General features: G+C 43.7%; 1 protein-coding gene across 1 annotated transcript in view; it reads right to left on the bottom strand.

Moving 5' to 3' along the window:
- LOC143299039 (uncharacterized) overlaps positions 1–12,500 on the bottom strand; it is a 91,577-nt gene that overhangs the window by 14,547 nt on the left and 64,530 nt on the right. The window contains exon 6 of the mRNA XM_076612129.1: positions 956–1,119. Coding sequence (XP_076468244.1) covers positions 956–1,119 — 164 coding nt within the window. The remainder of the gene's footprint in view (positions 1–955; positions 1,120–12,500) is intronic.

A 12,500-nucleotide genomic window follows, 5' to 3' on the forward strand; every position in this document is an offset into this window, starting at 1 on the left:
ACTGAACAAACATTTGAATAGATAGATAATAGACAAACCGACAAACAGATAGATAGATAGATAGATAAATGAATAATGAAATAAATTGATAATAGACAAAGAAACAGACAAATAAATACATAAATATAGTTAGATATACAGATAATAAAACAAATAAATTGATAATAGACAAACAAACTAAACAAACAAAAAACAAGCAAACAAACAGATAGACAGATAGATAGATAGATGAATAATGATATAAACTGATAATAGACAAAGAAACAGACAAATAAATACATAGATAGATAGATAGATAGATAGATAGATAGATAGATAGATAATGAAATGAATGAACTGATATTAGACAAAGGAACATACGTATACAAATAGGTAGGTAGACTGACAGACAGACAAACAGACAGATAGATAGATAGATAGATAGATAGATAGATAGATAGATAGATAGATAGATAGATAGATAGATAGATAGAGAATAAACAAACAAAGAAACAAATAAACAAATACATAAACAAATAAATAAATAAATAGAGGGGTGGAACCTAGACGCAAGCCTTGAACAACGTGACATTAATTAATTAAGGGCATCAGCCAATAAAATTAACCGTTAAATTCAACTCAACTGGGGGTGGTGGAAGAGAACTGGATCAACGAAGTTTACAAACCGAGGGTAATGGAGTAAGAAAACAATGTTCTTTTTTCGATCTTTATATTTCTTTTTTCTTTTCTTTTGAACACGTTAAACACGTTCAAAGATATCATACCCCCCCCCCCTCCTCCCCCCCCCAAAAAAAAACAAAAACCCAATCCCCTCCCCTCCCTCCCCCCCTCCCCGCCCCCCAAAAAAACAACAACAAAAAACAACAAAAAGAACAAAAGAAACAAAACCAGACACAGCAAGGGAACACAGCTGAAACCCTTCTGTTGCTTCTAACGTCTGAGTGTCCTGTCTTACCGTGCAGAGGCCATGGTTCTGACAATACCCGGGGTAGCACACTGGGTACTGGCACCGGTCACCCCCGTAGCCGAGTGGACAGGAGCAGGTGAAGTTCTTGACCGCGTCGTACGTGCACGTGCCTCCGTTGTGGCAAGGGGTGTACCGCTCACAGTAGAAATTGTCTGCAACAGAATGGGATTTGACGAAGGGTTAATTAATGATGAGATGCTGTTCTGCTGTCACTGCACAGTTCCGTGTGTGTGTGTGTGTGTGTGTGTGTGTGTGTGTGTGTGTGTGTCCCGGTGTGTGTATGTGTGTGTGTGTGTGTGTGTGTGTGTGTGTGTGTGTGTGTGTGTGTGTGTGTGTGTGTGTGCGCGCGCGTGTGCTTGTGTGCATGCGCGTCCCTATTTACATGTAGTTGTCCGTCCATTTCATCCATCCATCCATCCATCCATTCATTCGTCAATATCATCGATTTTTGTGCTTTTAAAATAGATATTCCCAAATGAAATTGGTCCATGATTTTGGTATAATAAATAAAATGCTTTACATCAATGCGGAAAAAAACCCAACAACCAACCTCCCCCCACCTCCCCCCACTCCCCCCCCAAAAAAAAAACAAAAAACAAAACAAAACAAAACAAAAAACCCCAAAAAAACAACAGCAAAAACAACAACAACAACAAAATGTTCCCATGCTTGACTTTGTCACGGTTTTTTTTGTTTATTTATTTTATTTCATTTTATTTTTGTTTCATTCTTTTATGAATTTTTCACCAAAGGAGGCCCTGTGTTTGAAACGGTTAGGCGTCGGACTTCTGATCCAGTGTTCACCAGAGATCAGGGTTCGAGGCCCCCGTTTCGGCATAGTGTTGTCTCCTTGGGAAAGGCACTTTACTCCGATTTTCCTCACTCCATCCAGGTATGAATGGGAGCCTGCCATCAGCTGGGAGAGGTTAAAACGACGGAAGCAGATGATTTAGCCACACCTTCCTATGCAGAGCGCCAAGCACATTCCCGCCGTTGGTCGTAAAAGTTTATGGCATCGTTTCCAGCAAAACAAAATGTTTCTTTGTATGCACGCATGCATGCATGAATATCAGCGAAAGCACTCGTGCATTCAGACTGCAGAATTCCCGTGTTTTGTTCAGCGGGAAAGACGACATGAACACAGAAGGCACACACATGTATGCATTGTTGCGCTTTCTCCTCCTTGAGTAACTGAACTGAACTATCCCAGTAAGCACTACCTACTCCACTGACCCTCACCCCACTGACCTCACCACTGACCCCCCGCCCACGGCACTCCCAGTATATGGGTTTGTCCGAACGCTGTGACGCGTCCTTCAGTAGCTGAACTGAACTGAACCATCCCTCTGCTACACTCATAAACACACACACACACACAGGCGCGCGCGCGCGCGCACACACACACACACACACACACGGAGGCGCACATACAAACACACACATGCACACATGTTCATTCGCAAGAAATGTTAATCATGTCAGTCATAGTACAGTCGGTCGCGCGCGCGTACACCCACCCACACACACACACCCACACACACACACACACACACACACACACACACACACACACACACACACACACGCACGCACACACACACACACACACACAAACACACACACACACACACCCACACACACACACACACACACACACACACAGGTATAAGTGGATTTTAGAAGAACATTTCCTCTTTTCCTATTCCTCACGCCCCCCTCCCCATCCTCCCCATATCCCTTGAAAAAAAAAAGAAGAAAAAAAAAGCAAAGAAAAAAAAAGCAAACACACAAACAAACAAAAATGTGTTTTAGATTTCGGCTCAAGCCCACGTAAGTTCTTCCTCCTCCTCCTCCTCCTCTTTCTCCCTCTCTCTCTCCCCCTCTCTCTCTCTCTTTCTGCTTGTTTATTTAGTTTTCCCCATTAAGAATCAGCATGTAATAATCTTCCGTCACACCCTTTAGCCCCTCCCTTGTCTCCCATGTTTATATCTTCTCACCGCGGCTATGAGTACTCCTTGTTATCTATTTTTCCTCTGCGCGTGCACACACACGTGCACACGAGCACACACACACACACACACACACACACACACACACACACACACACACACACACACACACACACACACACACACACATTTGCGATATGTTAAAGTCTCACATCCCTGTACTGAAATCATCTTCAGTGTTGACAATCTTCAGCAGTCCATTGCTAATGTATGACTGTTGTTAGTTTTTCATTAGAAATATATTTTTACACTTTAAAAAACAACAACAAAACAACAAAAAACAAAACTTAAATCAATAATTTTCTATATGTAACCCACGCACACACACACACGCGCACGCACACACACTTTCACTTACTAGCAAGCATACACAGTAATTTCTCCCCTCCCCTCCGCCCCCCCCTCCTCCCCCCGCTCGATTTTTTTTCCTACCCTCGTCTAATATCACTTACAGTGAAAAGACGTTAAACTAAAGAACGAACACACATACACGTGCACGCATACATGCATGCAGGCACACAGACGTATAACGTATACTGTTATGTTACAAAGGTTTCCGGGATAAAGTTTGATTATTATCTCCTAACGCTGTCAGTTCATCTCAATCAAGCATTAGTAAGTTCTCGTTCAAAACCCGAAGAAGTCATCTCACAAACAAACAAAAACAAACGAGGAACTGTACAGCTGTAGTACATCTTTGCCTTTGTCAATCCTCAGACAGGCTGATGATGTACTGGGCATTCAATGATAAAATGATGTTCGTTACTACAGTGCATTGAGATAGCTGCGTCGACACATTATCACCAGTTCAACGCTGCGTGTGTGAAAAAGACCATTTACGTAGTGTTCTCTTCGGATAATGCACTTTTCTATTGTCTTTTATAACGTCAACTGCAATGTTACAAAGGCTTTAAGGACAAATATACATTGCAATGTTACAAAGGCTTTAAGGACAAATGTACATTGCAATGTTACAAAGGCTTTAAGGACAAACGTTGGTTATTATCGTGCAACGCTTTCGGTACACCTTTACTTTTCCAAGACATTTCTTTTCGCACAAAACATTCCCCTGATGCCTGGAGCGGTGGGGTCACATCTGGAGGCAAGGTTTTCATGTTGTTCGCTAGATGCGCGGCAGGTCGTACAATCCCATGGTCTTGGCCGCAGAAACTCAGAGCTGTAGGAGACATTATCGGGAGAACGCCAGGAGATTCCTCAGCAAGGAAAAGAACTAAAAAAGCAAATACAACATGCGTTGGCTCGGCGGTAGAGAGCCCAATTAGGAAGCGAGGGTTCCGGGTTCGATTCTTACAAAGACTGTAATTTTTACTCCTCCTATTCCACGCAAGACCTCGATTTATGGTCTGGGCGCTAGTCTTTCAGATGAGACGATAAACCGATCTCGAGTGTAACATGCTCTTTGTGCACGTGAAAAGAACCTACGGCACCAAGATAGTTGTCGAAAGCCAAGTTATGTAACTACATCAAAACATTTTCATGAAGAGACAAAAAATAACAACAACATCAAAACAATAACAACAACAACAACAAAACATGCATGCAGACAAGGAACAAAACAAGGGTGCCGCTGCTCTGTGGCAACGCCATCTCACCGAGGAAAGCAACCCGAACATCACATGCAGAAATCTGCTCGTGGCAAGAGAGTGATGCAATATCACACAGTCTGTGCTGAACGAAGGAGACGCGTGATCACATGACCTGTACAATATCATGTGACTTAAGACACCACAAGTCTTAACACTGGATGCACACCCCAAGGTTTCAGCTGTGGAGTGATGGCCCAGAGGTAACGCGTTTGCCTTGGAAACGAGAGAATCTGAGCGCGCTGGTTCGAATCACGGCTCAGCCGCCGATATTTTCTCCCCCTCCACTAGACCTTGAGTGGTAGTCTGGACGCTAGTCATTCGGATGAGACGATAAACCGAGGTCCCATGTGCAGCATGCACTTAGCGCACGTAAAAGAACCCACGGCAACAAAAAGGTTGTTCCTGGCAAGATTCTGTAGAAAAATCTACTTCGACGGGAAAAACAAATAAAACTGCACGCAGGAAAAAAAGAAAAAAGAAAAAAAAAGGTGGCGCTGTAGTGTAGCGACGCGCTCTCCCTGGGGAGTGCAACCCGAATTTCACACAGAGAAATCTGTTGTGATAAAAAAACTAAAAAAACAAACAAACAAAAAACAAATACAAATACAAATGTGTGACTTAAGATGCAAGTTCCCAGTTCATTGTACACCCCAAGGTTTCAGCTGCCTGTTATGAGACTGACAGCTGGCGCAGCGGGAGAAAAAGCAAAACAACAAACAAACAAACAAACAAAAAAGCGACGGCATATGAGTTTGAGCACAGTTATCATTTGCACAGTAATTAATCTACTCTATGAACAAGGAGGCGCCGTTGCTGCCTCCTCTGCTGTCGGTGCTGGCGATACTGTTGATGCCGCTCCTGCTGAGAAGAACGATGAGGAGAAAGAGGCGAAGAAAGAGAAGAACGACGAGGAGAAAGAGGGGAAGATGGAGAAGAACGAGGAGGAGAAAGAGGGGAAGAAAGAGAAGAACGATGAGGAGAAAGAGGGGGAGATGGAGGAGGAGAAAGAGGAGAAGAACGATGAGGAGAAAGAGGAGGAGAAAGAGGGGGAGAAAGAGAAGAAAAAGAGGGGAAGATGGAGAAGAACGAAGAGGAGAAAGAGAGGAAGATGGAGAAGAACGATGAGGAGAAAGAGGGGGAGAAAGAGAAGAACGATGAGGAGAAAGAGGGGAAGAAAGAGAAGAACGATGAGGAGAAAGAGGCGAAGAAAGAGAAGAACGACGAGGAGAAAGAGGGGAAGATGGAGAAGAACGAGGAGGAGAAAGAGGGGAAGATGGAGAAGAACGATGAGGAGAAAGAGAGGGAAGATGGAGGAGAAAGAGGGGAAGAAAGAGAAGAACGATGAGGAGAAGAGAAGAACGATGAGGAGAAAGAGGGGGAAGAACGATGAGGAGAAAGAGAGGAAGATGGAGAAGAACGATGAGGAGAAAGAGAGGGAAGATGGAGGAGAAAGAGGGGAAGAAAGAGAAGAACGATGAGGAGAAAGAGGGGGAAGAAAGAGAAGAACGATGAGGAGAAAGAGGAGAAGAACGATGAGGAGAAAGAGGGGGAAGATGGAGAAGAACGATGAGGAGAAAGAGGGGAAGAAAGAGAAGAACGATGAGAAAGAGGGGGAAAAAAGAAAAGAACGAAGAAGAGAAAGAGGGGAAGATGGAGAAGAACGACGAGGGGAAAGAGGGGAAGATGGAGAAGAACGACGAGGAGAAAGAGGGGAAGAAAGAGGAGGAAGATGGAGAAGAACGAGGAGGAGAAAGAGGGGAAGAAAGAGAAGAACGATGAGGAGAAAGAGGGGAAGAAAGTTGAGAGGAAAGAGAAGGAGAAAGAAAAGAAGAAGAGAAGAAAGTAGAGTATGAAGAGTCAGATGATAGCATGGGCTTTGATTTGTTTGACAAAATAGACAGTAGCCCCCTGTATCAAATATATATATATATATATATATATATATATATATATAGTGGTGTCAGCTTAAAAAAAAAGAAAAACAAGAAAAAACCCAGTGAGGTCCTGGTAGATCCAAATGTCAACATTGAATACAATTCAGATCCGACACAGAACTTTCTGACCGCGGTTGCGTCTGTCCAGCAAAAGATTCCTCCTTTTCAATGCAAAGCGGTCTAGAAATTGTGACGTAATCTAACGCTTAGGAAGTGGAAAAAGCGTCATACTTTGTACGTCAGAGACTAGTGACGATTGACTTTGACTTTGACGTTACACGATTCAGGTCCTTTATCATAGGACCATGTTCAGGTTATCAAAACTGGGTGGTTGAGGATGCTGTCAATCAGATCACTTATTTTAACAATTTAGGCTAGGCATTCGTACATTGAAGGTAGTGCTGCCCAGTGTTTGTCCAGTCTTCTCTTGAAGGTGTCTACCGATGGCGCTGTTACCACATCATCTGGGAGGCTGTTCCAGAGGTTCACAACTCTGTTTGCAAAGTAGTTGCCCCGCACGTTGAGACGATGTCTTGGTTTCTGAAGTTTCAGGGAGCTGCCTCTGGTGAATTTCAGCTCGTTCGTGGCGACGTGGAAGTCAGGGCGTGACACTTTGTAGAAGCCATGTAGGTACTTGTAGACTTCAATTACGTCTCCCCGCTTTCTCATGTGTTCCAGACATGGAAGCTTCAGCCGACGTAGCTTTTTGGGGTACGGGAGGTCCTTCAGAGGGCCCAACATTCTGGTCGCCCTCCTTGTTGACGGGATGGCTGCTGTATGGAGACACAGTTAATCGTGCTCCTCAGAAAAAAAGAGTTTCTGGTGTTTATCAGTTGGAACATCGTTGTGACTGTGTAAAAACACAACAGACATAGCGTCAACGTAATCGTTATGACATACTTTAGTGGGTTTGTCAAATTGTAGGAATGGCGATGTTCTTTCTGTCCAGCATGATAACGAAATTGTATATGAACTGACAGAAGAGGATTGGAATTTGGATGACTAGCTCTTTACAGTGGCACAAAGCATATCCTGGTATAGAACAGATACTTTATGCCACTCACAGACGCTGAAAAATATTGGCCTTTTGACATCCAAATTGACAAAAACACTTTCTGAATCAGAACGTGCCGGTATCTACGTGCACTCGGCTATTCCGTGGTATTTAGAAGGGGGGAAAAGAAGCACAAAAAACCAACAACAACAACACACTGGTACTTCAGACATAGCTGGCAACGAAATATACCTACTCATTGGCACCCAGATTTCCGGTGCTTATGTGCCTTCTCTTACAAGCACACTCGGTGCACTCCGTGACATTCATACCGCTCTGTTTTGTCATTCTCTGGCAATCAGAGATCCTCTGGCACTCAAATACTCCCAAATGATCGGATGCATTACGACTCTTAAATCTGTGTGGATGCCTCCCTCATCCCAAACGACACGCACATAAAAACCAACTGTCAAAACACATACACCTTGGCACTGACGCAGCTCCAAGCGCCGTGACATCTGCAGGCATGCAGACATCCCAGTATTACTACACTACCTGCCACACTTACAAACCATCTGGGAAGCAGACACGGTGTAACGTCCACCCCCCCCCCCCTCTTCCGTAGTACCCCGGAATAAAAGTTATGTCAGTTCAGTCGTGGGGTTAATGGTTTGGGTAGTGGTCAATACCGATCAGTGATTAATCAGACCAGATGAAGAAGTCTTAATATTGCATATATGTGACCAAAAAAAAAAAAAAAAAAAAAAAAGCCACTTCGGGGAACGACTTAGGATACAGGAAGGGGGTGGGGACAATCTGAAGCGTTACATCGACCTTTTTCTAACACGTGAGAATACTGACAAGACAAAGCGTGGACGAAGTGCTGTTTATGGTGTCATGAGGCCTTTGTAGACGGATACTGAGACTTCACTAATATTCATCGCAACACATGCTGGTAATAATGGAATTTTCTGTCAGTTTATATTAATGATCATCGCAGCTCATCCAGGTAACAATGGAATTTTCTATCAATTTATATTAATGCTCATCGCACACATGCTGATGATAATGGATTTTTCTATCAGTATATATTAACGATCACCGCAGCTTATGCTGGTAATAATGGATTTTTCTATCAGTTTAGAACCCGGTCAACTTAATATTGTGTCTCTATCAATGAGATATGTGCACCAATTAAGTTTAAATCAGTTGCTGAGTCTGATATGGATTCGTGTATGAAATCAGCATAATCATTTTGCTCTCTCTCTCTCTCTCTCTCTCTCTCTCTCTCTCTCTCTCTCTCTCTCTCTCTCTCTCTCTCTATATATATATATATATATATATATATATATATATATATATATATATATATATATATATATATATTTATCTATTTATAAATTAAACACAGGCTATGCATAATAATAATAATAACACTTTCTGTTTCCATTTCATAATTTAAACACAGAACGATGTCTCAGATCTGGCGAAAATATGAAACATTGCTTCATTTCGTCTCGTCTCAATACAACTGGGTAATTATTTCATGGTTTCTCGTTTATCCACCTTCCACGTCAGTTATCTTGCTCGGGGGATCCCTTCATCCTAAAATTCATTATTTGTCACCTTTCGATAACAATTTTTCGTAGTGGTTTTCTCAAAGTCTATCCTGTATCTATGAAAACTTACCAACCAAACACAAAGATCAAACGGCGAGAGTCAAGTTCCAAATGGTGCTGCTAGTGTGAAGAAAAGATCAGTAAACACTTCAAAGTACAGTGGACAGCTAATGAGAACGATTGAACATGCTTTGTCTCAGACAGGTTCCTTCCCCTGTTTTACCCATGACACACTGAGGCCACGATTTCCTTACTTTAACGAGCAGTATAACGACAGACAGACAGAGAGACACATGGAAAGAGGGAGAGAGAGTGACACAGACACTGACACCGATTTTATTAATTTTGTGCAGGCCACCAACCCATACACAATGGCACAAACGGGGGATGTCACATGAATGTGTGGGACAGGGGTGAAGAGAGTAGAGAGAGAGAGAGAGAGAGAGAGAGAGAGAGAGAGAGAGAGAGAGAGAGAGAGAGAGATGGACAAATAGACAGACATAAAGGCAAAGTCCTTCATAAATTCACAACTGATATTATTATCATTATTATTTGTTGTGATAAAGTCTCTCCTCGTGGTTTACCTGTGCACGCACGGTGGTGCAAGGAGAAAAGGAGAGAAATGTGTGAGTGGCCATGAGTGGTGTGCCATGATTGCTACAACGACAGCGGCAACCGTTATCAGTCGTCTGCAGGTGTCTGGCAGCACCAGTTCCATCTGGCTTGAGAAATAAAAACGAGTTAATGACAATTGTTTTTGAAACATCAGAGACACACACACACACTCTCTCCCTCCCTCCCTCCCTCTCTCTCTCTCTCTCTCACACACACACACACACACACACACACACACACACACACACACACACACACACACACTCAAACACACTCGCATACGCATATACGCACGCGCGATGAAAGCATGCGGTAATTCAGCTTGCAATATGGCTAGAACTGTAAAGAAAAGGGGTAGGAACAGTTTGTAGTTGTCTAGGAACTTCTGTCACAGCGAAGAGAGAAAGAGAGAGTGAGGGAAAGAGAGAGAGAGAGTGAGAGGAGAAAGACAGCGAAAGAGAGTCAAAGACAGACAGAGAGAGGGACTGAAAGTGATGAAGAGAGGGTGGTGGAAGGGGAGGAGAAATGAATGAATGAAACAAGAGAGGGAGGGGAGAACGCGGAGAGCTAAAGAGAGACAGGGACAGACAGAGAGAGGGACTGAGAGAGAGAGAGAGAGAGAGAGAGAGAGAGAGAGAGAGATGAAGAGAGGTTAGAAGGGAAGGAGAAACGTCGGAACGAATGAATGAAACAAGAGAGAGAGAGAAAGAGAGATAGAGACGGAAACAGACAGAGAGAGGGACTGAGAGAGAGAGAGAGTGAGAGAGAGATGAAGAGAGGGTAGAAGGGAAGGAGAAACGTTGGAACGAATGAATGAAACAAGAGAGAGAGAGAGAGAAAGAGAGACAGAGACAGACAGAGAGAGGGACTGAGAGAGAGAGAGAGAGAGAGAGAGAGAGAGAGAGAGAGAGAGAGAGAGAGAGAGAGAGAGAGAGAGAGATGAAGAGAGGTTAGAAGGGAAGGAGAAACGTCGGAACGAATGAATGAAACAAGAGAGAGAGACAGAGACAGAGACAGACAGAGAGAGGGACTGAGAGAGAGAGAGAGAGAGACACAGAGAGAGACAGAGAGAGACACACAGAGAGACAGAGAGAGAGACAGAGAGAGAGACAGAGAGAGAGAGAGAGATTTGTGGTGTTGGACGACACCAAAGCGTTGGTGTGCATGTGAAAGAAAGAAAGAAAAAGAGACAAGAGGGTGTATTGCGTGCAATGGCGCATTTTTGGGTGTCGGTTCGCAGGAAAAGAAGAGAGTGATTTACACTGACCTGTCACCTCTTATTCCTCCCCCCCCTCCCCCCGCCCCCCCGCCAACCCCCCCTCCCCAGCCCCCTATGGTGTCTCGCCTTCCCCTTCTCCAACTTTACACTTGATGACTGTCTCCACATCTCTCCTCTGTCTTTTTTCCCCCCCTCACTTCCACTCAGCTGGAACATAGGGCAGGCACTGAAAACCTGGTACATACAGACACAGAGGGAAGGAAATAAAGAAAGAAGGGAAAAAGTAAGAAAGAAAGAAAGAAAGGCAAGATGGGAGAAGGGAGACTGAAAAACAAGAAAGGGGGGGGGAGAAAGAAAGAAGAACAGAAACAAAGAAAGGAGAAGGACGGAAAGAAAGAAAGGAAGAAAGAAAGAAATGAGAAACGAAAGACACAGAGATTAGAAACAACCCAAGATGTGATATGGCAAGCGGGTGGGGAGGGGGTGCAGGGGGGTGGGGTGGAGGTGGGGGGGGGACTCCTCATTGTAGAAATTATTCTCTCAGTTGAGAATCTTTCGGGGAAGAGAAACCAGTGTACCATACCTCCTGCTTCTCAGTTTCACATCTTGCCCCGGATGCCAGCTCTTATAAGTCGCCCCCCCCCCCCCCGCCGACCCCCCGCCCCCTTGCCACCCCGTGGTTTACCTGGGCACAGTGGTGCAAGGAGAAAAGGAGAGAAATGTGTGAGTGGCCATGAGTGGTGTGCCATGATTGCTACAACGACAGCAGCAACCGTTATCAGTCGTCTGCAGGTGTCTAGTATCCTAGCTCCAGTTCCCTCTGGCTTGAGAAATAAAAGTGAGTAAATAAAAATGAGAAGAAAAAGAGAAGAAGAAGAAGGAGGAGGAGGGAGGAGGAGGAGAAGAAACAGAAGAAGAAGATGATGATGAAGAAAAAGGAGAAGAAGCAGAAGATGATGATGATGAAGAAGGAGGAGGAGGAGGAGAAGAAGAAAAAAAAGGAGAAGAAGGAGGAGTAGGAGGAGGTAAATGAGAAGACTCGGAAGGAGGAGGAACAGAAGAAGGAGGAGGAGGAGAATGAGAAGAAGAAGACAGAGGCGGAGGAGGAGAAGAAGAAGAAGGAGAAAGGGGAGGAGGAGGAAGAGGAGGAGAAGAAAAAGATGGAGAAGAAAAAGAAGAAGAAGATTGATTGAATCTTTAATGGGTAAAGAATTAGGCACAGTAAAGGCCTTTTTACAATTCTGCCCATTTAACGACATAAAAAATAAAGAACGAACGACACAAAACATAAAAATAAAGAAATAAACTGAAATAAAATAAAATAATAAGAACGACGAATAAGAATAGGAACTTGAATAGTCTATTAAAGGTAACAAAGCGATGAAAAACTGGAACAATTGGTACATTACATGTACATAGGTACACACACACACACACACACACACACACACACACACACACACACACACAAAATTATAAAACAAGCAACAAAGACATACGTACACATTCACGCCCACACACTCAAACACACACAAA

Source organism: Babylonia areolata, chromosome 24, assembly GCF_041734735.1.
Source record: "Babylonia areolata isolate BAREFJ2019XMU chromosome 24, ASM4173473v1, whole genome shotgun sequence".
NCBI classification, from domain to species: Eukaryota; Metazoa; Mollusca; class Gastropoda; order Neogastropoda; family Buccinidae; genus Babylonia; species Babylonia areolata.